At 47.6% G+C, this 26,000-nt stretch overlaps 1 protein-coding gene across 3 annotated transcripts in view; it reads right to left on the reverse strand.

Annotated features, from left to right (window-relative positions):
• Window positions 1–26,000, reverse strand: part of TTC23 (tetratricopeptide repeat domain 23) — a 90,045-nt gene that overhangs the window by 12,160 nt on the left and 51,885 nt on the right. For all 3 annotated transcript variants that reach the window (XM_034667926.1, XM_019803430.1, XM_034667927.1), the window contains exons 7-9: window positions 19,392–19,497; window positions 7,879–8,006; window positions 3,087–3,236 (exon numbers count right to left, since the gene is read on the reverse strand). In XM_034667926.1, coding sequence (XP_034523817.1) covers window positions 3,087–3,236; window positions 7,879–8,006; window positions 19,392–19,497 — 384 coding nt within the window. The remainder of the gene's footprint in view (window positions 1–3,086; window positions 3,237–7,878; window positions 8,007–19,391; window positions 19,498–26,000) is intronic.

Raw genomic sequence — 26,000 nt, forward strand, 5'->3', positions numbered from 1 at the left:
TGGTTCCCAAGTGTTTTTTTTAAGGATAGGAAGCCCTTGTTCAAACAAAATCTTGCTGAGAAGCCCGAGATGTGCAAGGTGAAGCACAGAATAGATAGCATAGCCCCGTGGTCCTTGGTGCCAAAGCCCCACTCCGCCAACTCCTGACCTTGCAATCAATGCTGAGACACTTCGCCTTTTAGCCTCAGTTTCCCTCTTTGTAAAAAACAGAGTAGAGGTATCCAACTCTTCGGGCTGCTATAGGGCTTAAGTAAGTTTATACGTAAATCGTTCAACACAGTGCCAGGGATATAACAATGGGTCAGTAAGTATTAGGTCAGAACCAGAGGATGGAGAAACCCAGGGCAACTGCCACCTTAGCTTCCCTCCTCAGTTTTCCCTCAATAATGTCTTTGGCACATGTATGATGCTTAAATGATCGGAAATGATAAGTTTAACATATCTTCCTGCTTAGACTGGAAAGTCCTGTGGAGGCAAGAAGCATATTTGTCTTGATCACTGTTTTTCCCCAGGTCTGCTGAGCACAGCTACTGGAGCACTGAAGATGACTGATAACTGCCGTTGATTATGTGGTAATAGATGTATGCATCACCTTGTTAAAAAATAGGCACCACCCATGTTACCACACCTGATGCTTTCTGCCACAGATTCAGAAAAGTCATAAGAAGAGAAGAAGGCTCAACACACAGGGCAGCCCACTCAGAACTAAAGTTAATCCTTTTGGTTTGGTCAGTTATGTTACTTAGAGGTTCCCAGGTTTTCCCCACTTTAAAACTAATTCATGTAATGAAAACACAACATGACAAAATTTATGAGATGCATTTAAAGCAATAAGAAAAGGAAAAGTCACAGCCTAAAACACTATCTCAGTACAAATGAAAACAAATGAATTCAATTCGCAATTCGAAAAGGAAAAACTCCAACAAAGTACAACAAAATAAGTCACAAGAAAAGAAAGAATAAAGATAAAATCAGAAATTAGTGAAACAGAATAGGAAGGCAATTGACATGTGGAGTTTGAAAAGCTAACAAAATAGACAAACCACTAACTCAGTCAATGAAAAAAATGAGGAAATCCAAATATAAAATGAAGAAATTACAATGGGAAGATAACTAAGAAAAAAGAATTTAAAAAATTCATGAGATTGCTTTGCAAATCTCCATGCAAATCAATCTGAAAACGACAGTGAAATAGACAAATACAGTTTACTAAAATGACCTCATCAGAGATAGAAAGCTTCAACAGAGCAATTTTTTATAGAGAAATAGAGAAGATTGTCAAGAAATCCCTGCCATTCAAAAAAAGCACCAGACCTAAAGAGTTTCACAGGAGGTACAAACCTTTAAAGACTAGTTTTAGTATGGCATAAATTCCTTTAGGCATGGAAAATAAAGGTAAATTTCCAAATTATTTTTATGAAGAAAATATTACATTGTTACTTAAACAAATATCACTTACCAATACTGGTGCAAAATACCCCAAATAAATGTTACCAACACAATCAACATTGTACTGAGAAAATAGTTCAATATAACTAAGGGGATTTATTCCAGGAATGCAAGGTTGGTTCACTATTATAATAAGATAAACCATAGTAAGTGATCTAACAAGAATCATATGATTATGATTATTTATTTCCATTGATGCTGAAAAAGCCTTTGATAAAATCCAGCACTTATTTCTAATAAAAAAAAGTCATGAAAATAGAAATTGATGGATACTTCCTTATCATGATAAAATGTATAAACCTTAGTCCAAAGCCAGCATCTACTATATGAAGAATCACTAGAGGGATTTCCACTAAGATCAGAACAAGACAAGGATGCCTATTATCCCCACCACAACTTATTATTGTACTAGAGGTATGAGCCAATGCAATTAGACAAGAAAAATCAGAGGCATAAGAATTGGAAAACAGAAAGTAAAAATATTTCCAGATGATGTAATAGTACACCTGAAAAACCTGAAAGGACTAATGCTCAAATTAACTCAAACAAGAAAAGAATTAAGCAAGCTAGAAAAACAAAAAATATCAGAGAGAAATCAACAGTTTGCATGCACATACACACATTACAAACAGTCAAAAGATATAATACTAGATAAAACTCCATTTATAACAGCTTTAAGGAAGAGGAAATGCTTAGACATCAGCCTACTAAGAAATGTGCAGAATTTATATAAAGAACACTTTAAAATGTGCTTGAATGATACATAAGTAGACATGAGCAAATATAAAGACATCCCTTGTTTTGGGGTAGAATGACTATATCATAAAGGCGTCAGTCCTCTGGAAGTAAACTTACAAATAACACGATCCTCCAAAAAATACCACCAAACTTCTTATGGAGCTAGACAAATTGATACTAAAATTCATGTGGAAAAATAAATATGCAAAAATGTCTAGAAAACTTGATACTCTAGGGAGATTAAAAAAGCCATGAGGGGAGTCAAGTCCTACCAGCTATTAAATCATGCTATGAAATCTCTATAAATAAGACAATGAGGCACTGGAATTTGAATAAACAAAAAGACAAATGGAAGAGCATAGAAATCTAAAAATCCACTCAAGTAAATACAGATAGCACATGATGAAAGTGTTCTTCTCAAATCACTGGAGCACAGATGGGCTCTTTGATAAAACGGTGCTGGGCAACCGGGCGGCCACTTGAAAAAAAGATAACATTAGATCCTTACCTCACACCTTCCACACAAACAAACCCCAGATTTAAAAAGAAACAAACATATAAATACTAGAAGAACACACACAAGAATTCAAGAATTCCTCCATAAACCGATTGTCCATAAAGAGTACAATTAAATAAAAGATTAAGAAATTGCCCTAGGCAAAAATTTGAAAATATCTGCATGGTAAAAAATCATTGATAATTCATTTAACAACATATGTGTATAGGAGGATTCTGTATTGTTTATCCAAAAAGTGTTGGTTTAGCTTGACTGCAGAAGTGATGTCATCTTACCTAAATCAGCCATGGATTCAAGTTTTACTTAAAAACAGCATGGTGGAGGGAGAGAAAGTGCCCCGTGGGGAGAGTTTTCTCCACATTAGTATTGGCTCCAGCTTTACCTTCCTCAGTTTCTTGTGGGCCCCAGCGTGGTTCCCCTGCGCCAGGTCGGCCCCACCCAACAGCCGGTAGGTCTCCGCCACCTCGGGACTGAGATCACCAAACACTGTCACTTTGGTTTCCAGGGACTCTCTCAGGATTGAGGTTGCTCTCTGTGAAAGGAATAAAGGGTACAGCCTGGTTAGAAAGTTCAAAGGCTGATAAAGATCAACGCCCCTTAAGAAAGTGATGTAACTGGGGGCGGCTGGGTGGCTCAGGCAGTTAATCTTCCAACCCTTGGATTCGGCTCATGGAGTCGAGCCCCGGGTCGGGCTCCACACTCAGTGGGAGTCTGCTTGGATGTTCTCCCCCTCTGCCCCTCCCCCACTCACACGCTCTCTCTCTCTCAAATAAATTAATAAATCTTAAAAAAAAAAAAGGGAAACGATGTAACTGATGTGTATTTTCACTTTTCAGGGATTGGGTTTGGGTAGTGTCTCGTGAGCTGAGCCTACTTTCCTCTTTAAACAGGGACACGGGAAATACTACGTATGGGAGCAGGGAGGTGTTACCTATGGAGACAGAATGCGGGAAGGACACCCGGAGAACAAAGCCACCTGAGGTATTACAGGAATTCATTTTAGCTGAGTAGCAAGATCAGAAGCTAACGTGTTGCGTCCTTTATGTGCCAAGAACTGGGCTGAAGAGTTTCCCTGCGTGAGCTCATTTAATTCTGTCTCCTTTCGGTAAGTACAGTGTTAATCCTCACTGAACAGAGGAGGAAACTGAGGCACAGAGCAGTCAAGAAAATGGCTCAGGATCAGAGAGCTCCCCAGGGGCAGACCTAGGATCTGAACCCGGTCTGTAATTTCAATCCTTTTCAATAGAGCCCCACATCAGGCTCCTCCGCTGGGAGCCTGCTTCTTCCTCTCCTACTCCCCCTGCTTGTGTTCCCTTTCTCTCTGGCTGTCTCTCTGTCAAATAAATAAATAAAATCTTAAAAAAAAAAAACAACAAAAAAACCCCCCGAATATCAATCCTTTTCAGTTGCAGGCTCTTTTCCCTCTGTGCACAGGGATGTTCTTACGTAAGTGAAAATTAGAGTTTCCTGGCAATTTACGTACTTACAAAACATCCAGAATATATTCCAGGGGTTTCTATTTTTCGTAAGAAATAGTTCAGGAAACCAAAAGCAAACATTCTAACATGGCAAAAAATTAAATATATTTGACATTTTGCTTGGTGTATCAGATTTCTTTACACCAACATGGAATAAAAAACATGAGTTGGTCAGAAACCAGGATCTTCTGACATTAATCTCTTCAGTCAGATCCCAAGACGTGCAGAGGGAAAGCCCTACCTGTCCATTCCCCACATTTCTGCAGCAATTCTTCCATGGTCTTGTACTTTCATGAAAGCATGATTATGGATACGGAGCACAAATGCTGAATTTGAGAGCCAAATAAGGCTGGAACCAGTTAAAGGGCTTCCGCACCAAACGGCCCCGAGGGCATCCCGATAAGCCCTCCCCAGACAGAAGGAGCTGGCAAAGCTTTACTCAGTTTATGGGCAATAATATGAGTTAAGTGCTAGGGGTGGGGTATGGGGTGTGGAACAGCGAAGGCATTGATGAGGCAGAAACAACTTCTTCGTGGAAAGATGGAATCACCCTAAGAGCAGAGACACTGTCAATTGCGAAGTGTGTGACCTACCTCAGTGCGTGGGGGACTTGCCCGATGCTGAAGCCTATCATGTCCTTTGTGCCCCCCCCACCCCTGGCATCTGTGAGCAAGGGTTTGGCAAGGTGCAGGAGTTGGGCTGGGCACTTTGTCCATGGAAATTGGTTGTCAGGTTTTGAGGAGCCAATGATGGAAAGAAGAGCCAGACTCTTTTTGCTAAATGAGGCTTTCAATGCCATTTCTAGCCCGAAGGCGGAAACTAGAGAGCGATGTGCATGAACTGGAACGGGAGGTGGAGATGGCAATGGAAGTGACGTCACATGGGAGGAAACTGAGACGGCGTCAGTCTGTGAGAGGTAGAACAGCTTAATGGAGAGGAAGGAAGGAAAAATAGGACCTGGGTGGGTAGAGGAGAGGGTGCATGGGAAACTGGGAGCCCCGGGGTGCAGTGGGAGAAGGGCAGGCCAGCCAGCGGGCTCATCTGCCTGCAGCACAGGGAGTAGGAAGGGGAGCAGGGGGAGATGAGGCGGGAGTCACAGGCCGGGCTGGTGGTTGGTGGAGGGCTATCATGCCAGGCGCGGGAGTTTGGATTTTCTTACGCGGAATAAGAAGCTGGAGAAGTTTCTTTAGCGGGAAAGCAGGAAAGAAAGCAGAAGGTTCTTGGGCGGGAAAATAGATGATAAACCCACACAAGTGTCTTAATCTGTGGAGCAGTGACCTTCACTTACATTTTACCTTAAAAGGCATTTTCTTTCCCAAAGATCACCTCCCTGCTAGGGCAGGGTTCTAGCCCACGTATGGGCTGTGATCTCATCTGGGGTGGTCTGAGCACAGGGTCGTGCTCAGGCTGGGACTGTCCTCGGGCCCAGCCTTGTTGGCCAACTCCTGCAAGAACCCACAGGGAGAGGGCTGCAGCCAGGGTGAGCACTGTGCCAGGCCGCCACGTCTGGTTGGGTGGGTTGTGTCATGCACAAGGGCAGGAGAGCGAGGACGGCTGAAAGCCAGCCTGTGTGCCGCTCTCCAAGCAATGTGCTCTGGCACGAGCCGCATGCGCCTGAGGAAGACGCAGCTTCTTCTGTTCTCACCAGGGCACCAGAAGGGCTGGAGGGGACCGAACAAAAAGAGCCAGTTTGCTAAAATCTCCCAGGAGGCCGAGGGGAGCGAGGTACATCTTTAGTTCAATACCACTGATTTGGGTGACGAGGGCGAGGGTGAGGGCAGTGAAGTGTGGCATCGGTGACAGACACCAGGGCAGGAAAGCCAGATAAGAACGTGTGGCAGCCAGACCAGTCAGGCGACCCAAAGCCAAGCATCCACCCACCCATCTGCCCATGGCTCCCCACCACCAGCAAGAGGGTCCCTGCTCTCACGGAATCAGGTCCAGTCAGGGGAGAGAGGGTACACATCCACACACAGCTAACTATTCTCATTATATTGTTACAGTATTCCTATACCATGCTTATCATATTGTTTTTTAATTATTTATTTGAGAGAGAGAGAGAGAGAGCATGAGCGGGAGGGGCAGAGGGAGAGAGAATCCCAAGCCGACTCTGCACTCAGCATGGAGCCCGACATGGGGCTCGATCTCACGACCCCAAGATCATGACCTGACCCGAAACCAAGAGTCAGATGCTCAAGCGACTGTGCCACCCAAGCACCCCTTATCCTATTATTATGTCACAAAGGATTCTATGATGAACAATAATGGGAAGAATCTAATGAGGACTGGGGAAAGGAATTAGGCAAGCTGATGAGTCCTCAAAGATGGATCTGCATTAACCAGGACATCAGCGAGGAAAAGCCTTCCGAGAGCAGGAAATGAAAGCTGGCACTTCCTGGAAGTGAGGATTAGAAAAGTCAATGTGGCCGGAACAGACTGGGGGAGGGGGGAAAATGGGACCGGAAACATCAGCAGAATCCAGATCACATTGAAGGTATTGTGAGACATACAGGATTCTGATTTATTTTCAGGGCCCTGAGAAGCCATTGGAGTATTTTGCAAATAGGGTTCACTGATCAGCCCTGTGTTTTGAAAAGATCACCATCGCTTCCTTATTCAGAATGGATGAGGAAAAAAGGGAAGCGTGGAAAAGGCAGCTGGGGACCAGAGTCTGTTTGAGTGGTCCAGGCAGGAGGTGATGACTGGCAGAGGTGGACATGATAGCCAGTACGTTCTGGAGGTAAAGATGACGGACAAGCAGGAAGGGGTAAGGCATGATGTGGGCAGATTCCCCCTCTCCTCCTCCAGACTTCTGACCTGAGCACTCTCCATAGAACTTCTCCAGGTATTCTAGAAGCTGAGGCCCCTGGAAGGCCCCTTTCTACTTAGCTAGGTGATCCAGGAATTTATGGAAACTCCATTTGTTACGGTTACTGTAGTCCTACTTTGGCCTGAGGAACATGGGTGCATCCAAACCAAAAACCCATGTTCCTTAAGGTCTTATCAACTGAGAGAAGGGTGGGGGGTCAAAGGCTAGGACAGAGCTGTGGGCGAGGTCGACAGAATAAGAAATGCAAGCTTTTCATCTCAAAGATTTGCTTTGATAGATTCAGTTGAAAAAAAATATCTATATAAATCAAGCCACAGCCAGTGGCTTTCTGGTAGCTGTTAGGCTTTGCATGGAATACGTTCCCAAGGGTTTAATTACCAGTGAATATAAACTCTAGGTCTTGTTCCATTTTTACAAGCCATAAAAAAGTATGCTTGTATGGTTCAAAGGACTGTGAGCTGTAACTTCTGTGCTATGGAGCTCTCATTAGAAATGTACATTCCATCCACAACCCAAAATAAGGAGAGAGGAATCAGGCCTGTTAACTGCCACCTCTATCCCAGCCAGAACCACAGGCCGTAAGAGGCAGGGTCTGCCCTCTGGGTTTTCAAGGTTTCTAGTTTCTTAGGATCCTTTCGGGGGGCGGGGGCATGGCACCTACATTCTTATAAATAGTTCTCATTTCCCAAGACGGAGTATCTGGGAGCTGCCCAAGAGAGGCCACCTGGCTTTATTCATCCCTGTCCCCGTGGGAGCCTGGCACATGCCTCGGACATAGGAGGCTTCACGGATGCTTGCAGAGCGAAGGGGTAGCCCTTTGCATATCAACTCATGTCAACAGTCAACTCCGGTCCAAACTCACTCACCTCTTTCTGTCCAGTGACTTGTAGGAAACGGCAATAGTCATCTTGAATGGAAAGAAACTTGGCTTTTCCCGTCCCTTCAGCATCTTTAAGATTAGCCATGCTCTCTTCAAAATACTGCTCAGCCACATCTGAAGAAAACCAGCACAACGACATTTGAAGAGTGCTTGCAGAGTTGAAGCGGAAACAGGGTAAATATGCTTTTAGTGGTGGTGCGCTGTGTGAAAGTAATAAGTATTTAGACAAGAGGACCTAGTTAATCTGCCTGTTTTTCAGAAAAGATTTAGGTCTCAGAAGGATACGGCAATTTACAATTTCCTTTCCTGGGTTTTCATACATTTTAGCTCTCCCAGCAATACGGTAAGCAAAGCTAATGCAAACGGGGGAAAATATTCCCCAGACCCGAACACGCTGGTAACGTTTTCAGGTTGATTAACCATTAATTCTTCCTATAACTCTGGTTGCTGCTCACTGAGGTGGCTCCAAGGGTCCACTGACTTCAATGGACTCTGTTATCTAAGAACCTAGTTTTACAACCTGAAAATTTGGGAAAATATGGCCGACATGCCACGGAAGGAAGAAACCCAACCATTCCAAACACATAAACATACCGGTCATAATATAATAAACATATTTTTAAACATATGCCAACCTTGAAAGCGAGAAAAGGCAAACCTCAGGTATGGAAAATGAAGAAGGAACTAGAAGCTGGAGCAGTGAGTGGGGCTGAAACTGAATGGTCCATGAGGGTATTAGAAAACAGGTATATTCTACAAGGGTGAGGACTAGAGAGGAGGCCTGAGGACTGGGTGTGGTAGGAAGATGGACTAGAGGCTCTAGAAAATGCCAGGGTGGTAGGCAGAACTCTAGGATGGCACCATATGCCCCTCACCTTGGTCTAATCCCTCCCCTGTGATGATGCGTAGAACTTGCCGATATGATGAGATATTACTCCTGGGATGAGGTGATGTGAAATGACATGGTTGATTTTAAGGAAGTGAGATTATCCTTTGGGCTTAACTGACTCACCTGAGCCCTTTAAAAGCCGAGTTTTCGCCAGCTGGTAGCAGCAAAGGCAGCCAGAGAGAGATTCAAAGCATAAGAGGGATTTGACAAGGAGGTTCTCCATTGGTGAGATGGAAAGAACCATGGTGTAAGGATCCAAGAGTGGCCTGTAGGTGCCGAGAGAGGTCCCTGGCCAGTAGCCAGCAAGCAGATGGGGATTTCAGTCCTACAACTGAAAGGAAGTGAATTCTGCTAATAACAGGAATGAGCTTGGAAAGGGACCCCGTGCTCCAGCTGAGAATGTAGCTGGCTGCCGGCTTGCTTTTAGGCTGACAGCTTGATTTCAGCCTGAGCTCGACTCAAGCCAGCCTTACAGGGCTAGACTTCTGACCTACGGAACCGAGTTAATAAATGGGTTCAAGCAATCATCATTTATTGTGCAGCAAAAGGAAACTAACACAGTCAGGAATCCCTACAATGGAGATAAAAGCGATTGTACTGGTCCGAGGTGAGGCCTCACAGTTGTCCCACCAGAGGCCACCCATGGCTAGAAACATCGCATCTGAGACAGGACCACAGTGTATGGGGCAGGCACACGTGTGAGGTCTGAATCTTCATCAGCTACTTAGTTTGGAAAGTCTGAACCGAGGAATTAACTAGGAACGGGTCTGAAACTGGAGAAATCACAGGGCTCCAGCAGAGGGGTCAACAAACTTCTTTTGTGAAGGACCACGTGGTAAATATTTTAGGCTTCGGGGGGGGCCACATGGGCTCTGTCTCAGCTACTCAACTGCGCTGAGGCACAGGAGCGTCCATAAATGAATGGTAACACGTGAATGAACGAGCGTGGCTGTACACAGCGGCCGACCGGGCATTTCCTCTTGGAAATCTCACATGCATCGTGTGGTGCAAACATATACGAGCAAAAAGATAAAACCTAATTTCCTGCTTCTTTACGTTTCCTCCGCATTTGCTTATTTCCCCTCTATCACCTCCAATTTTCTATTTGTGCGTCCTTGCTATTTTCTTGATTAAACCAGCTGGTGTTTTCTCTATTTTAATACCTTTTCCAAAGGATCACCCCTTGAATCCATTTTTCTCATACTGCGACGTGAGTGCCAGTGCTTCCAAAGACGCCCGCATGAATGCGGGACTCCAGAAGTCACGCAGGAACAGGAATTGGGTCAGCTGTTCCTGAGGCTGCACTTGGAGCCCGGGTTCGGGCTTCAGCTCTGCTGACTTCTAGCTGCGTGTGCCACATCCCTGACCTCAATGCCTGCATCCGAAAAGGGGGGACACGACACTAGCACCTTCTTTATAGGGTTGTTTGGAGTAAATGGGTTCATGCGTGTAACAACTGAGGATATGCCTAACACCTAGTCCCTGCTCCATAAATGGTTATCATGTGAATTCAGGGACAGCTTTGAAGATCGTGGTCATGGACCTCTCTTGCCCATGCCAGGCTGACCAGCAGGGACACCGGAAGCAGAGGTGGACATGAAGGCATTAAGAGGACAGGAGCACTATGAAAACACAGTGGTCAAAAGGCACAGAAGAGGGGGCTCATCTGCACCCCATGCACACCTTGAGAGTTCCGAGAACACCTGAAATTCACACTGGGCATGCTGGGGTCTCAAGAAATGATTCGAGTACACTCCATGTGATCTGTTTTAGAAAGGAGACACCCGGCGATGTGTCTATCAAAGCTAGTCAACCAAGAGGAAAGTTAGGTCTGAGAACAAGTAAGCTTCATTTCTCTGCAAGATCTACTTTGCCTGGAACCAAGGCAGTTGCCGGGCGGAAGCAGGAATTCTGCTGTGAGACAAAGTCTCCTGGAGAGGTCTCAGTGCCTGCTGCCGCCCGGCGTTTGTAGCGAGACAGAAGGTGATTGAACCAAAGTCCCCTGTCGCTTTCTTTCAATGGGGCTCTGTCCACTGCTAGACCAGCAGGTGGATTTCTAGGGTATTTACTCAGAATTTTCTCTTGGTACGAGAAAATTCTACCAAGTAGAAAATCTCTTTACTTGTAGCAGACTCATGGGAGAAGGCATTACAGGTTTAATGCTCAAACTAAGTATTAATTCTGGCTACTCTGATAATCTCATGGCAGCAAATGTGGGGATGATGTGGCATTTATGTTGTTGATTTTAAAAGCATTACAGAGATGAACATTCCAGGTCAAAATTAACAAGGTTATTCACAAGTGGAGTACTCTTGCTATTTTAATTTCCTGTCTAATTGGGAATTAATCCAAGAATGCAACTGAGCCCTTCTTTAAGACTAACAGTCTTTCTGAGTCTCAACCTTGTTCCCCTGAGATGAGCCCTTACCATAAAGACTGGCAGTGGTCGATCGCATAGGAGTGAGTTGGGGCTGGACAAGCAGGGACTAGTTTCAGACCCCGGGCTTTGGTAGAAGTGGTGCCCTACTCAGATAGAGGGGGAGGCAAAAGGGATGGGAAGCGTTTCCCTCCCCTCCTAAGGAGCTGTTCTCTCAGACACAGAAGGATACCTTTCTAGCCCCCTTGTAATGTCCTCCCACCTCGTAGTATCCCTTCCCCCAGCAGTCACCTGCTGACCAACTGCCCCCCTACAAAGCACCCCATTTAAGCCGGTCCCCTCGACCCAAGTGCCACCTGCTCCTTTCCCTTAGCGTAGCTGATCTCACAGAGATGCTGGGAGAGAGGGAGCTGCTCGGCCTAACTCAAACTAGTGCGTAAATGGCTCAACCTCTAACTCAGGGAGGCCTAGTCGTACTTTCCAAAGAGGATGCTTGTTAGCACACGTGGATTTCTGGAAGAGCGAGTGAGAGTGAGGGAAGAAGGAAGGGAGGGGAGCGAGGAAGGGATATATTACAGAAACTAAGGCAGCGGGGTTCCCGAAGTGAACACAAGTCCGGTGTGGTAGTGGGACGTCGGGGACGGGCCCTGCCCTGGAATCTGCCCTCTGAAGCTGCTGCCTGCAAGGTCGCTAGTCAGACGGCGTGAGGGTGGGGGAGGGCTTCTCTGACAGCTGGTGGCCTGTATAAGTTGGCCATATGTCAGGCATCCTGTCAGGGCCCTCGTAGATCAGAAGAGCCTTGAATCTGGGAACAGAGGAAGGTGAAGGGCATCCACCGTGGGTGCCTTCCCTATCTCTAAATTTGAAACTACTCTTTACGTGGGATATAGGAAAACTTTACTGCAAGACCCTGACATATTTCAATCACCTGTCTACCTCCCAAATTAGGTTTATGAACTGGGAACCACATGATGAACCTTCGTGGGGAGAGCGAATCTGTCCCGTGACCACAGCTAAGGAATGACTCCCTGATGAGCAGTTTGTTCTTCGGGGGTAGGCACCCCCCTCCCCGGAAGTCCACGGCAGACAAGCGACTGGGGATGAGAGAGGGAAGGTCAGGCAGGGTGGGGACATGCCACGTGCCAGCATGGACCTTGTGCCCTGAGGCCAGGTGTGGCTTCACACAGAGCCAGCCATTTCAGTGCGCTTACAATGGCCACCCCCAACTTTAAAAACCTCTTCCAGAATCATCCGCAACCTGATGCCTGTGGCCGTGGCAGAAGATGAGGTCATTTTCTAAAGCACAGAAGCATGACTTAGCTTGTGAATCTGAGCCCCAGTGGCACAGGTGTTGCAAGGCCAGAGTCCTCTCCCATTTCCACTGCAACACAATGTTTAGGCTGTCTGTGAGTGCGCGCGAGGGAGGCAGTGTGGCCCGGTGGGCAGGGGGGCTTAATGTCTCCTGGAGGCCCAGCCAGACTCTCTTCTGTCTCTAGGTTCATATGTAGGCAAAGCCCACACCCCCCGCAAGAAACAAAACAGGCTTCGTTCAAAGAGCAAGAGGAATACGGGGTTACATGTTGACACACTGGAGGTTAGGAGGCTTTTAATTAAAACAAATTCCAGTAACTCTGGGCTCACTTTCTTGAGGCTGTCCTGGGGCAAGAGCTGAACAGTGAGGACAATTTTCATTAAGAGGGATGCCTGCATGTACAATGACAATTATCTTTGTCAACAGTCTTGGGAAAGAGTCTGAACTCCGCACTCACAGCAAAAGCATTAAGGACCGCAGGGAATGTAGCCTGGGGTTAACCCAGAGGAGCTCCATCGCCCAGCAAACAAACAGACTGGACCCATTTAGACCCTACTGGGGTCATGGCTTCTGGGAGTGGCACACCTGCCACTCACTAGCTGGGTGATCCCAGGAAGTCCAGGGCCATCTCTGGGGGGTAGGTAGCGTGAGGTGACCAAGATGGCAGCAGGCTGGGTGAGGCTTGCATGGGAGCGCACACATGAAGGGCTCACACAGACCCAGTAAGCGGCTCGGTCGCCGTGGGGATCTGCCTGCCTCCAATATCCTTGCCACCAGGAAGCTGACGCCATGTCCACATCCCCACCACTCACAGTCCCACCCAGTAGTGGCCACCCAGTGGTGGTCAGGTACCCGGCAGCCTCCAGCCCCCATTACCTGTTGGTGAAGTATATATGTTTTCCAGAAGCTGCCCTAAGAATCCTTTCTGAAGCCAAGTCAGGGTATAAATACCATAGGCTTTTCTGGGACGTTCTGAACACAAATCATCAGCCAACAGGAGAGTGAAAAACTGGCTCTCCCCGAGGGCACGCACTTCATCCTCCCTGGCAGAGGAGTGAAGCCACAGACTTCGTTCTCAGACACAAAGAGGAAAGGCAGTCTGTGAGCAAGGCTTGACGAGGTTTCAGTTTCTCCCAAGCTGTCCCTTCACGAAGAGAGACCAACAGCACAGAGTTGGGGAGAGGAAGAGGCCACCCCGTCTAATCCTCTGCGGGCCCCGAGAGCGGCCACCCTGCAGCCCCCGCCTGTCCGTCCTCTGGGCTCCCCGGACCTCTGGGGACAGTGTCACTCACTCCCTAGTTCTGGAGCGTGGTTAAGTCAGCAGTGCCTGGCCTCTGTCTAAGCCATGCTTTGCCTCTAACTTGCACAGTGACCCTGGACACGTCCTGGCCCTCGGTCCTCTAGATGGGATGTTCAGTAAGGTACCTTCCAGAGCTTTCTGTCTTTAGACGGTGGGAGACAGGGTAAGGGTTCTTCTCTGGCCTCACCCACCACTTGCTCTCTGCAGCTTCCCTGTCCTCACCTGGCCCTCAGAGCACAGAGCACGGATGCTGAGATCTGCCTGTGGAGCTCAGAGGCAGGCCAGGCTCAGGCTTGCTGGGCATTTTGTAGCAAGTAATGGGCCTTGCCTAGGAGCTGAGGAAGGTTCTCTCAGAGCACATGGGGCTCAAGGCGGGTTTGGGAAGGCTGAGGAGGAAGGAAGGTGGCGAGGGGAAGAATGAGGAGGAAGGGAGAGAGGTGGGTGGGTGTGGCCAGCTGTGGATCACCCTCATTTCCACCAGCAGGGCTGCACCACAAACCCCACCGGGAGGCCTCCCCAGGTTGGAGGTGGGGCGAGGGAGACACCCAGGGAGCTGAGGAGGGCCCCGGGCAGGTGAAGGCCACCTGACTATGGCTGCTCCCGGATGGCCAGGTTACCTGTCAGGAGTCCACTGGGGCTGGGCGTGTGTGTGTTCCAGAGCCTGTCTGACATCTTGTCTCCACGGGACACACGGGGCCCAAGGAGCACCGATAACCCGGTGGGTGGGGTGTGGGCTGGGGGTGGGGTAGGACCCAGCAGAGGGGCAGGCTGAGAAGGAAGGCCACAGGAGGGAGAGTTGAGAAAAGACAGGATCATGGAGGTATATAAAACACGAGACTTCATCAAGAGGCAATGCCCAGCTTCAGGTACTTAGATATTTTATGTCTAGTGGGCAAAATGTGGGGAGAGCCTAGGATAAGTGGGGGTCAGGGAGATCTATCTATCTATCTATCTATATGCATGGGGAATTACATCTTGGGGCCCCACGGTTATGAGTCTGGTCCCTATGGCCAGGGATCCCACCCCCAGCCCCCATGGCTCTGACGGGGCCCCTTCCATCCTGCTGGGTCCGGACCCTACAGAGCCCAGGCTGCAGACGGAGCCACTTCCAAACAAGGCCGCCTGTGCTCAGCAGGCTCTGGCTCTGAAAGGTTTACACTGAAATGTACTTGGCTTCCGCCCATTTCATTTTAATATCCTTTAGGAGAAGAGTTATAAACAAGGCCAACGCCCTGAACACTAGCAGGGCTGGGAGAGCTGTTAATACCAAGTTTGTCTATGGCTGCTCCGGGAGGCGGGCCAGGCGCAGGTTAGTGACATTCCGGGAGCCCGAATTGGAAGTCCTTATGCAATCACAGTCCGTAGTGACTTCTAGGGCAGTTTTGTCTGCATAAGGAATGCAGGAAAGGCACAGAGCGAAGGGATTCGCTTGAGCGTGGAGCCCGAAACACGCCAGCTCCTTGGCCAGTGGCGTTTTGTCTGTCGGAGGGCAATGCCTTCAATGGGCATTTAGCGAGCAGGCTATGGAGAATCCCCAGATGAGAAATTTTTCTCTTTAATGATTCTTAAAAAAAAAAAAAAATCTTACTCTGTGCAGACAGGTTTAAGCACAGGCAAGCAGAGCTGAGGTCTCCATGCCTGTGGATTTCCTTGGCATTGGGTGGAACATGCAGATTTGCTCCCAGGAGATCTGGCTGGGATTTCCAAACTCAAAGTGACTAAAGTCCGGATCACAGTCCTGCCATCCTGGGTGAAAGCCAACCAGTGTGTGTGTGTGTGTGTGTGTGCGCGTGGTAGGGGGGAGGTGGTCTCTGCTTAGCTCCCCTTAGTTGTCAAAGATAAATTCCAAATTCCCCCTTTCCTTTCTCCTCTCTGGAGGCAGCAGAGGCCTGGGTGGGTTTCCTTCATTCCCACTGTGAGGGCATTGACCTGTGAAGGGGTAACAGAGAGAGATGACCTGAAAATCCAGGCTCCCTGAAAGATGGTGGGAAGGCACCTGCCCAGTCCCACTGCAGCTCCTGGCTAGGTGGGGCCCGGCTCATTCCTGCTTCTGAAGGCACGCCGACTCCATGCCTGTAACACGGGTCCCCTGGGCCCACACCCCCACACTGAGGCTTTGTGGGTAACAGCCGGAACAAACTGGATCTCCCAAAGCTGGACAGTCAGTTCATTTTCCACAGCCTATCCCACGTTCTCCAAGGGAACCAGGACTGTGACAGATACAGTTTTCAAACTGGTGAACACAGTAGCAAGAGTTTGGGGTTCCTCCTTGCTTGTGTTCATTTCTAATGTGCCCATTTAGATGGTCTGAGGCCTTAGGGACGAGGCCTGATGCTCCTCTCTACACCTGTTCCCAGGTTCATGTTGCTGCCCAAAGAACAGCTGTTCTGATCCTACGGTTTCACTGCCCAACCTTGCTTCGTGCTGACTCGCCTTTAAGGCTTCAGTAAACATTCCTCCTAACGGCGTCACGGTGCCACAGCCATTTCCAGTGTCTTCTGATTCACAGAAGCTGAGCCCGAGAAGGGCTTGTCTAGAAGCACCCTACAGATGGAGAAGGGCTGTGTCCTTTTTGGGTACAGCAATGAGTAGACAGAATACAGACAGATGGAATGGGCAGGGACGGGGAGCTGGCTGTGTTCGCTCACTTGTAAAATTCAGGCTTGCGAAAAAGATTAAGTGAGCACGTGTGTGAGAGTTCCAGCATCTGCAGACAAGGCCGGCTCGACTCTTGAGACTAATTGTCCGGGTAACGTTATCACCATGATTCCTGCTGCCTATGTTTCTAGCAACCGTCCACTAAGCCTCAAGCAGAAGTGACCCCCGCTCCCCTGGTTTGTAAAGCCAATTGCAGCTCCCTGCGCCTGGGGGAAGTTTTCTTCCATCTTTATACTCCTCCTATAGTTCAACTTCTGACCAGCAAGTCAGCTTGCAGGGTTCAGGCCACCAAAGACAGGGGGGGTGCTGAGAACCCGTGCGTGCTCCTGCACTGGCCCCTGGCCCCCGGCTCTCCCAACCCATCTCTCTGAGCTGCCTCTGCTCTTCTAGTCCTTTCTCTGTCCCAAATGCCACAGACTCCTCTGCAGGCCTAAGGGGGGGAGGCAGGGCAAGGAAAGAAAGGCGGGGTCGTGTGCAGCCCTTTTAATGGAACAAGGAGGTCAAGAATCTGCTACTCCCTGGCTATGCGGCCCTGAGGAAATTACTGAATCTCTCTGTGCCTTGGTTTCTCCACCAGAAACTGGAAGTACTTATGCCAACCTCATGGAGATGTTGTGAGGATTAACTGAGTTAATAAATGTAACTGGTTAGAACCATGGCCTTACGCCCTATGTAAGCATTAGCTGTGCTACTATTACTACTGTGTGAGGTCACTGCATTCTCACAGATCTTATTATGGTATCACTGTTAATCTCAATTTACAATACCCACACTATATTTATTCTTAAAACTGAAAATACAAATATAGGTATGGATATATATATTTGGATTGTCTGATTCTGTGAATCATGCAAAGCCGAGTGGCCTGACCTCACAGCTAGAGGGAAAAAACATTTCGGGACACAAGTTCTATGGGTCCTCATCCAATCCATACATTTTTTTTTTAAACTAGCTGAGATGCTAGCAAATGGGAGTCCCTCTAGGCAAAGAGGGTCTTTGGGACTTGGTTTCCTCTAGCTGTTTGCTATTCTCTCTCTCTCTCTTTTTTTAAAAGATTTTATTTATTTATTTGAGAAAGAGAGAGAGAGAGTGCACAAGTTGGGGGGAGGGGCAGAGGGAGAGGAAGAAGCAGACTCCCCACTGAGCAGGGAGCCTGATGGGGGACTCAATCCCAGGACCCTGGGATCATGACCTGAGCGGAAGGCAGACACATCACCGACTGAGCCACCCAGGGGCCCCCTAGCTGTTTGGCATTCCCTTGGGAATACCCGAGACTCCCCCATCCCCACCCGTTTAAATGCTCAGAACTTTCATGTTGTCTGAAACCCATGAGCCCTTGAGGAAAACAGGAAGGACCTGACAAGCATTCATTATACACCTGCTCTTTCTGGGTCACAAGTTACAGGTCTGGCCCTCACACTTGTTTTGCCCCATTCAGAGTCCAAAACATATTTAAGTTAGTTACCATCAACTACACACAAAAATCTAGATTTCTGCCTTCTCTTGAAAGAGCAGATCTGCCATAGAAGCCTGCCTTCCACATGACGGTAATGGGCTGGAGCTGAGAGACCGCTGCGCACTCTAGGCTATGGCTTCCCCAGTTTGCTACAGTCCTCAGCACTCTGTATTGTCTCTCACGTTCAAATCCACAGTAGCTGCCATTTATGATGCGCTTGCGGCTGTATCGTCATGACCATCCATGTCGCTCACACAGCTTACTCAGTTCCTACAGACATTTAGATTTGTGACTCCTGCTAGTCTAGGGATTTCCATCAAACACGCATTGGCATTTTCACTATCTTAATAGTTGGGAGTGGAAGGTTCTTTTCCCCTATTAAAGGAATGTGAGGCACGCATAAGCTGGTCAAAACACTGCTAGCTCTTTGAAGGTCTTGAAGTTGATTGTTTTATACATGGAGTGTTCCAGGGGAGAGGATCTGAAAGTTTGCCTGCCTTCTCTATCCCTAGATGGGGGGCTCCAGCTCTGAAAAGGTGCTCAAGGCTCCAGGAGACCAGAACGAGGAGGCTGGACAGATGGATAAACCCCTACATCCCCTTCACCAGCTCCTCTCTGGACTGGAGTCCCTGCTCGGCCCAGGGATCTGTGCAGACAAGCTGCTCATAGAGACATCCCCTTCCTCTTCGCCTACCTGCCAGCCTCCACATCCTAGCCTAACTCCTGCTCCCGGAACCCCAGTTATTCCTGATCTCAGTTTTAGGCTTGCGGGCACACTGGGTCTTATTTTACTATAGTACATGATTATTTTTATCTGAAATTTTGGAATATAGTCCTAGGTCGTCTTTGTGAGTTATACTCTGTTTCCGAATATTCTGACCCAACCCTCCCCCCCAAAAGTCACTGGAGTATGTGTTCTTCACGGACAGAGGCATACTGTAAGCTCGGAGTCCAGAATGGTGGATTAAAGAACGCCCCAAGCTCGGTACTCTACCTATTGCATGGGGCTAAGAAAAACCATATGAGTCATAAATGGCAACTCCTCTTGGACTGCCGAAACCATGTAAGCGCATCCTCATGGAAAGCCCAGTCCCGTGGAAGCCTGTGGGCTGGGTTCCGACAAGCCAGATCTGTTGCCACAGTAGCTCCACAACAATCTTTAAAAATAGATCCCCTTTGAAAGCAGAGCATGGATCACCCTGTAAGCCCAGCATGGAATCTCTGGGGCTCTTAACAGCTCCGTTTGGAGGAAGGTTCACTGGATTTGAAAGTAAAAGATTAGAGAAAGGCTGAAGAGGACAGAAACCAAAGAACAGTGGCGAAACGAAGGGAGTGGCAGAGCTACGCATGGCCGTATAAAGCCGCCAAAGCTCTCCAAGGGGCCTATGTCACAGCCCCGGCCACCTGCGCGCCCATTCTAAAGGCAGCAGGTTACAGACCCATCCGCGCGTGCACAGACGGGCCGGGAGCGGGCAGCGAACCTCGCCCCCTGAAGGTGCGCGCTCACCGTGGTGCTCGGTCCTCCCAGAAGCGATGGCGGCGTGGGCGACAGAATATGCGGAGACCGCTGCCTCCTCTTGAGAGGGGTTTCTGCTGAGAACGATGAGATGCGCCTGTCACCAGGGAAAGGAGAAACACGTTTGTTTACCTGCTCGGTGGCAGCAATAGAGAGCTGTTCTTGCAGCGAGGAGCAGAAAGCCAAGGAACTTCCTAGCCCGCTAGACAATACGATTTATGGGGAAACACAATCGATTCTTAGGAGACCTGGATCTTAAAGGCATCGTGAAGTGGAGAGGGAAAGGCTGGGTCCAGATGGCTTGAAGCTGTGACCGGGGCGCATCGCTAAGTAAATCATTTACAGGTCTCTGCTCCTGGGAGCGTGGTAGTGTGGTGTCAGCCCAGGGCTCAGGGGGATGCGGGGAGGAAGGGTTCAAGAAGGAAGGAGATGGGTCACAGAGCGCCAGCGCTGTGCAGAGGAAGTGGGCGAGCCCAGCGCCCTGCCCGTGCGCAGTCCAGAAAGTGGGACCCCTGAAGGCGTTGGCAGGCTCCCCAGTGCCTGATCCACCAAGCCCATCAGTCTGCACCCTCTTCAAACGGGCCCATGGGGCTGCCTGAGCACAGAAAACAGCTCAGGTCCTTGAAAATAGAGCCCAATTTAAAATTCTTTAAGAGAAAAAAAAAATAAAACCTATGATCCTGTGAATATAAAATAATAACAATCCTCTCAAATAAAATGCAAAATACATCTCTCCAAATAAAGATAGAAAATAAAAAATAATTGAGAAAATAAAGTTATATTCATGTGACCGTAGACTTCTCAAGTTTTAAAAATGCACGTAGTAATACATTTAGATTCATACAATAAACACATAATTACCAATTGCCCATGGCAGGAGAGGCCAGGGCTAGAAAGTGTGGGCAATAGGGAAAGTATGGGAAGCCAGCACGATGTCATACAATGCACTAATGCAAGATGGTAGGTAGTTTGCAATTAATTGCCAAAACGGTGACAGAACACTAAAATACTGTGGGTTTAAAGGAGAAATGCCAGATTGCGATAGGCAAGACATACTAATGCAACTAAGATTTCTTTCTCATTTGTAGTATTACGGTTTTAATTTTCTTTTATTTAAAAAAATTTTTTGGGGGGGCGCCTGGGTGGCACAGCGGTTAAGCGTCTGCCTTCGGCTCAGGGCGTGATCCCGGTGTTCTGGGATCGAGCCCCCACGTCAGGCTCCTTCGCTATGAGCCTGCTTCTTCCTCTCCCACTCCCCCTGTGTGTTCCCTCTCTCACTGGCTGTCTCTATCTCTGTCAAATAAATAAATAAAATCTTTAAAAAAAAATTTTTTTTTGTTATGTTAGTTACCATACGTACTTCATTAGTTTTTGATGTAGTGTTCCATGCTTCATTCCTTTTTTTAAAAAAGCTTTAATTTATTGGGGTGCCTGGGTGGCTCAGTCATTGAGCGTCTTCCTTCGGCTCAGGGCATGATCCCGGCGTTCTGCGATCGAGCCCCACATCAGGCTCCTCTGCTGGGAGCCTGCTTCTTCCTCTCCCACTCCCCCTGCTTGTGTTCCCTCTCTCGCTGGCTGTCTCTCTCTGTCAAATAAATAAATAAAATCTTAAAAAAAAAAAAAAAGCTTTATTTATTTGAGACAGACAGAGCAGGAGAGGGGGGAGGGAGAGGGAGAAGCAGAGTCCTCACCGAGTGGGAGCCCAGCATGAAGTTCCCAGGGCTCCTGGGATGGAGTCCCAGGACCCTAAGATCATGACTTGAGCTGAAGGCAGACGCTTAACCAACTGAGCCACCCAGGAGCCCCTCGATTTTAATTTTCTTAACTACTTTTGCTACGAGAAAGCCGAGGTTGCTGAATGGGTGACTTGCTTGAGATAGCTCACAGCTAATAAAGGATGGAGATAAGACTCTGACCTTGATACTCTGACTTTAGATTCACTTCTTCTGCCCTGGCCCCTGGTGGCAGACATCACTAAATGATGCCAGCACGCTTCCCCATAGACTCATTCGGGCTCCAGGAGCTATGCCTAATCCATGGGAGGTGGGCTAGGAGATAAAGTCATACCACTAGAACTTTCTAGTCCAGACCAAACAGTGACACAGCAAAGGCATAGAGACTTCATCCTCTGATGATCAGCTGAGCCCATTTCTGAGTTGATAATAAGGGTAGATGCTAGACTGTCATATTCAAATGTCATGACGCCTCATTTGTCATATTTAAAATCAGCTGAGTTACTAGCCCTAGACTTTTTATGATGGGGGTACTCCAAATCAAGATTGCTGGTAATAATAACTTTAATTGTTGTGTTAGAACAACCAGAATTTCATATTCATAGATGCCAACAATATCCTTTGTTTTAAAATTACTTTTTTTTAATGATAGGATAGAAACAAATTGAACAAGTAATTTCGGCCACCTCCCAATTAGTCATTATCCTCAATTTGGCCTGAAGCTCTGACTTGAAATGCTTTTCAAATAATGCACACTCCAAAAAGTGAAGACAATTGGAGCCATGGGGTAGAGTCAAAGCATCACATGTTCAGGGTTTGCAGAGAGGAAAAAAGAGAGAGGAAAAGCCTGCCCCACCCCAAATGCAAACTGAATCCTGTTTACTTGGGGTTTTCCCCTGGCTAACTATCTCCACAATCCACCACTGAGGAGAGAACCCGGTGATGCCAGCAAAGATTTAACTCATATTGTTACAAAGACTTTTAACACACACAGTACTTTAGAGTGATTAAAACTCAAATTCAAATTAAAAAAAGATTCATATTTAGTTTCCACTCAATATTATAATTCAAGGCAACATAAAAGATAGATGTCTATCAAAATTATTTTCAAATGAATAGCTACATGTCCTGAAAGTTCTGTAGATCACCTTTTGCTTCTGGAGACAGGAAGCAAAATCTTCCAAGAGCAAAAATGCTCACAATATCAGGAAAGTGGATCCTGAGAGCTTAAGGGGATCTGAATTTCACAAAATTTTTATAACCTCAACATTTTTCTGTGTGAGATACTAATATAAGCAAACATTTATTATTCATTTTTCAAAAACTCAATCCCTGTTCTAATTTATATTTAATGTTCTTGAAGCTTCTAAAAACCATATGCTGGTTTAACATGGAAGGAGTTGGGGGGAGAAAAAGGGAACCATGATGTTTAAAATGTGCAAGATTAGCATCTCATTGATTCGTTAAATCAAATTCAGTTTAATTTAACACAGTCTTATTCAATTTACCTTCATTTTTAACTGCTTTCTACAAGCCAGTCTGTGTCCTTCACACTTTGGGCCTTATCATAGCTTATTCTGTGCTACCTCTGGACCATGTAGCTCACAGAACCCCCCTCACTCTATCACACCCTGCCTCGATCACATAGAAATCCATGCAATTTCTAGTCCTCTATCCACTCCCCCCTTCTCACTATCCATCCACCTCCTCCTACTGTCCCTTCCCTTCCTGGCCAGCTCAAAGTTCACCACCTCTCACTGCTGATACAAAAAAAAAAAAAAAAAAAAAAAAAAATCCCCTCAACTTCACTGAGGCATTATTTCAAATGGTGAAAAAGGGGAACTCTAACTATCCAGGAGAAGGGGAATGAATGTATCGTGGTTTATTCATACAAGGATTGAACTCTGTGTCTTTTAACATGGCTACGTTTCAGAAACATACCAGTGAGTGGAAAAGTAACTTACAAAAGGTTGCACACATCATGGCACCATTGAGTTTCAAGTTTCTGTTTTGAAGCAAAGAAAGAAAAAAAAAAAAAGAAAACCGAAAACCAAAAAACAAACCAAAAAACCCCCCTTTCATTCCAAATAGAATCTTCCATGTTCTCTAAAATACAGAGTCGGTTGAGAGTGGAGCTGCTCTCACTGAAGCAGGTGGAGAGGGCCTAGAAGCTCACCCAGCTGCGCCCACCCAGCTGCCCCCAAAAGACCCTCCATGGAATATGAGGGTTCCAGGGGATGCGGATTGAGAACTGCAGCCCTGCAGGGTACAGGAGGCCTCCATAGGGAGTAAATACAAAGGCAGTTGACAAAGCTAGTGATTACATTACCCAATTTGCCGAACTAAACCACTGTTCACGATTCTGGAACAACACTCTGTTTGCTAAGAGAATATAAGTACCCCTGTCGTGTGCATCAGAGAGCATTTAAGGACTAGTTGTTAGTGTTAACAGAATTAAAGGAGCCCTGCTTGCCTCTCTGGCTTTATGCAGGAGCAAAAGTAATGGGCCCCGCCGGGGATCTGTGGCTTGACTGCATTCGCTCCTCATTATTTATTAATCTCCCAGGGCTCAAATTTCTCCTCCCATTCTTTGTTGTTTTCAGTATCTTATGGTTACATGTTCCTCAACTGTCATCTTGATGCTGAGAGGGAGTGTTCACTATTCCTAAATCTCTTGAGCTGTTAGCAGGTCGTACAGGGTTAATAACCAACACCGAAACCAAACCTTTAATGTCCCATATTGAGCGAGGTCCTTTATTGAAAAACCTCACTCACAAGACCAACCACTTCCTGCCCTGCCAAGGTACAGAGCCGCTGTGGCCTTCTGGTCCTCCTGCGCGTTTCTGGGGGAAACCACCGATTCCACAGCGCTGATCCAGCCGTCCACAGACTCAGCCCGAGTTAGAGCTGGCAGGCTCTTATCGAACTAAGCCTGTCCCCTTGGATTTGTGAAATGTGTAACAGCTCTTGAAGAGAAAACTTGATGACTAGTAAAAAGGATGTTTCTATTTATGCAAGCAGACCCCATCATGCGAACACTCAACTTAAAACGTGCAGGCTTCTGACGGCAGAACCCCAGCTCTTGGCAGGAGGGACGGACGGATTCTTTTCCCATTTGGTAATAAGGACGGGATCACGGACTCAGGGAGGGATTTCCTCTCCCATAGCACAGCGGAGAGTACACAAGTCGCTCAAGGAACATTCGTGGACCTCAACTGAGTCTCTTTACCCTGGAGACATGAATGCTCATGGGGAAGGCAAGATAAGTCTCCAACTCAGTAACTGCCAAGATCTCTTTGTACAGCAGAGGGCTGGCGCTGGAGGGGACAGTGGGACCGCGGAAACTCACACTGATTCAGCACCTAGTTTTGTCAGGCGTGGTGCTATGTGAATTATATACACCTGCCCGCTTAGTGGAGGAACGAGTGGTAAGGGTGATGTCAACAGCCCAATTTATAGATGGGGAAAATGAAGCACCCAGGAGATCAAGCAACTAACTGAAGGTCACATAGAGGGGTCAGTGGCAGGACAGGGATTCAAACTAAGGCCTATGATTTCCAGTTGCATCCTTTTCTAGTCTAACACCTGGTTTTTAAGAGAGTAGAAGTTACAGAACGATGATCTTCTAATCAACATGATGAAGTATTATTTGAGAGTCAGAGAAATAGTTGCTAGGTCGTAAATTCGGTCTAGAAGTTGGATGGTCTGGCTAGGGCGAGACCGGACTGCCAATACGTGGGTCCCGAAGCAGCTTCTGAGAACTAACTGCAGAGGGCCGACACCACAGTGGGGAGTCTGCTTTGATTCAACCGAAGCTCAAGTCCCCCCGTCATTGTGAGGTGTGAGCTTGCTGTGTTGCTTCCAGAACTGACCAGCCGTGCAGTTACATGGCTTTCCCTCCTGGCCTTGCCAGAGCTGACCATCCGACCCTTCAGCTTTGGGCTGATGGCCTTGCACAAGACAGGGTCACGTTGCAGCTTCAGGCTGACACTTCCTTTCCTCTCCCGTGTCTGGCCAGGAGGGAAGCCTGTCATGGCCACCCACACCGCAGGGGCCTGGGGCAGCCGGAGAGGCTTGGCTAAGAGAAAGATGTTGCTGGGACTCCCCGGAGGTGGGGGGGGAGGGGGGAGTAGTTGAAAGGGAAGTCAGTGGGTGCAGAGGGCATTCAAACACTGAGTTCTGAGGGCCCCAGACCAAGCCAGTTTCTTTTAATAGAGACAGTCCTCAATGGCAGCTCTCCAGTTGTCAATTTTAGCTCCTCCAAAGGGGTGGGGAGAAAAGGTCCTCCTCTCCGTAAGGGTTAGCACCAAAATAGATATGTTGGGAACTTAGACTTTCATTCTCTCTTGGTTGTAAGTGTGTGTTTTCTTAAAATGTAGCTAGATTTTAGATTATAGGAGTAATGACGGTATATAATTTTGAAAGAGCCTAAGTGGTAAGTTAAAGCACCCTCTCCCTTCTGTCTATAAGCCTCGCCCTCTCTCCCCATTCGCAGTCTGACTCCTTATAGCTATCACTATTAGGTCTCCCGTGCGTCCTCTCAGAACCACTGACACGTTTATACAAACGCACACGTGCACAGGTGCACATGTGCCATCATAACCTGACTCCGCCCTGCCCCCCACACCCAGCTTCGTCTGGACCAGCCCTCTGGGCTCTGCCACAGTGGCCCTGCTCCCCTCTCCTCAATCTTTGGGATGTCTCAGGCCGCTCTGCTGGGAGCTCTCACAGGACCCTTACATTCCCCCATGTGCATGCCACAGTTGCCATTCTACATTCATCTGTGTGACTATTCAGCTCAGGCCCATGTCACACCCTAGGCTACTCCTCGAGGGTGTGACCCTGCATCACAGTCCCAGCGCAGGCC

Source organism: Ailuropoda melanoleuca, chromosome 9 (genome assembly GCF_002007445.2).
Source record: "Ailuropoda melanoleuca isolate Jingjing chromosome 9, ASM200744v2, whole genome shotgun sequence".
Classification (NCBI taxonomy): Eukaryota; Metazoa; Chordata; class Mammalia; order Carnivora; family Ursidae; genus Ailuropoda; species Ailuropoda melanoleuca.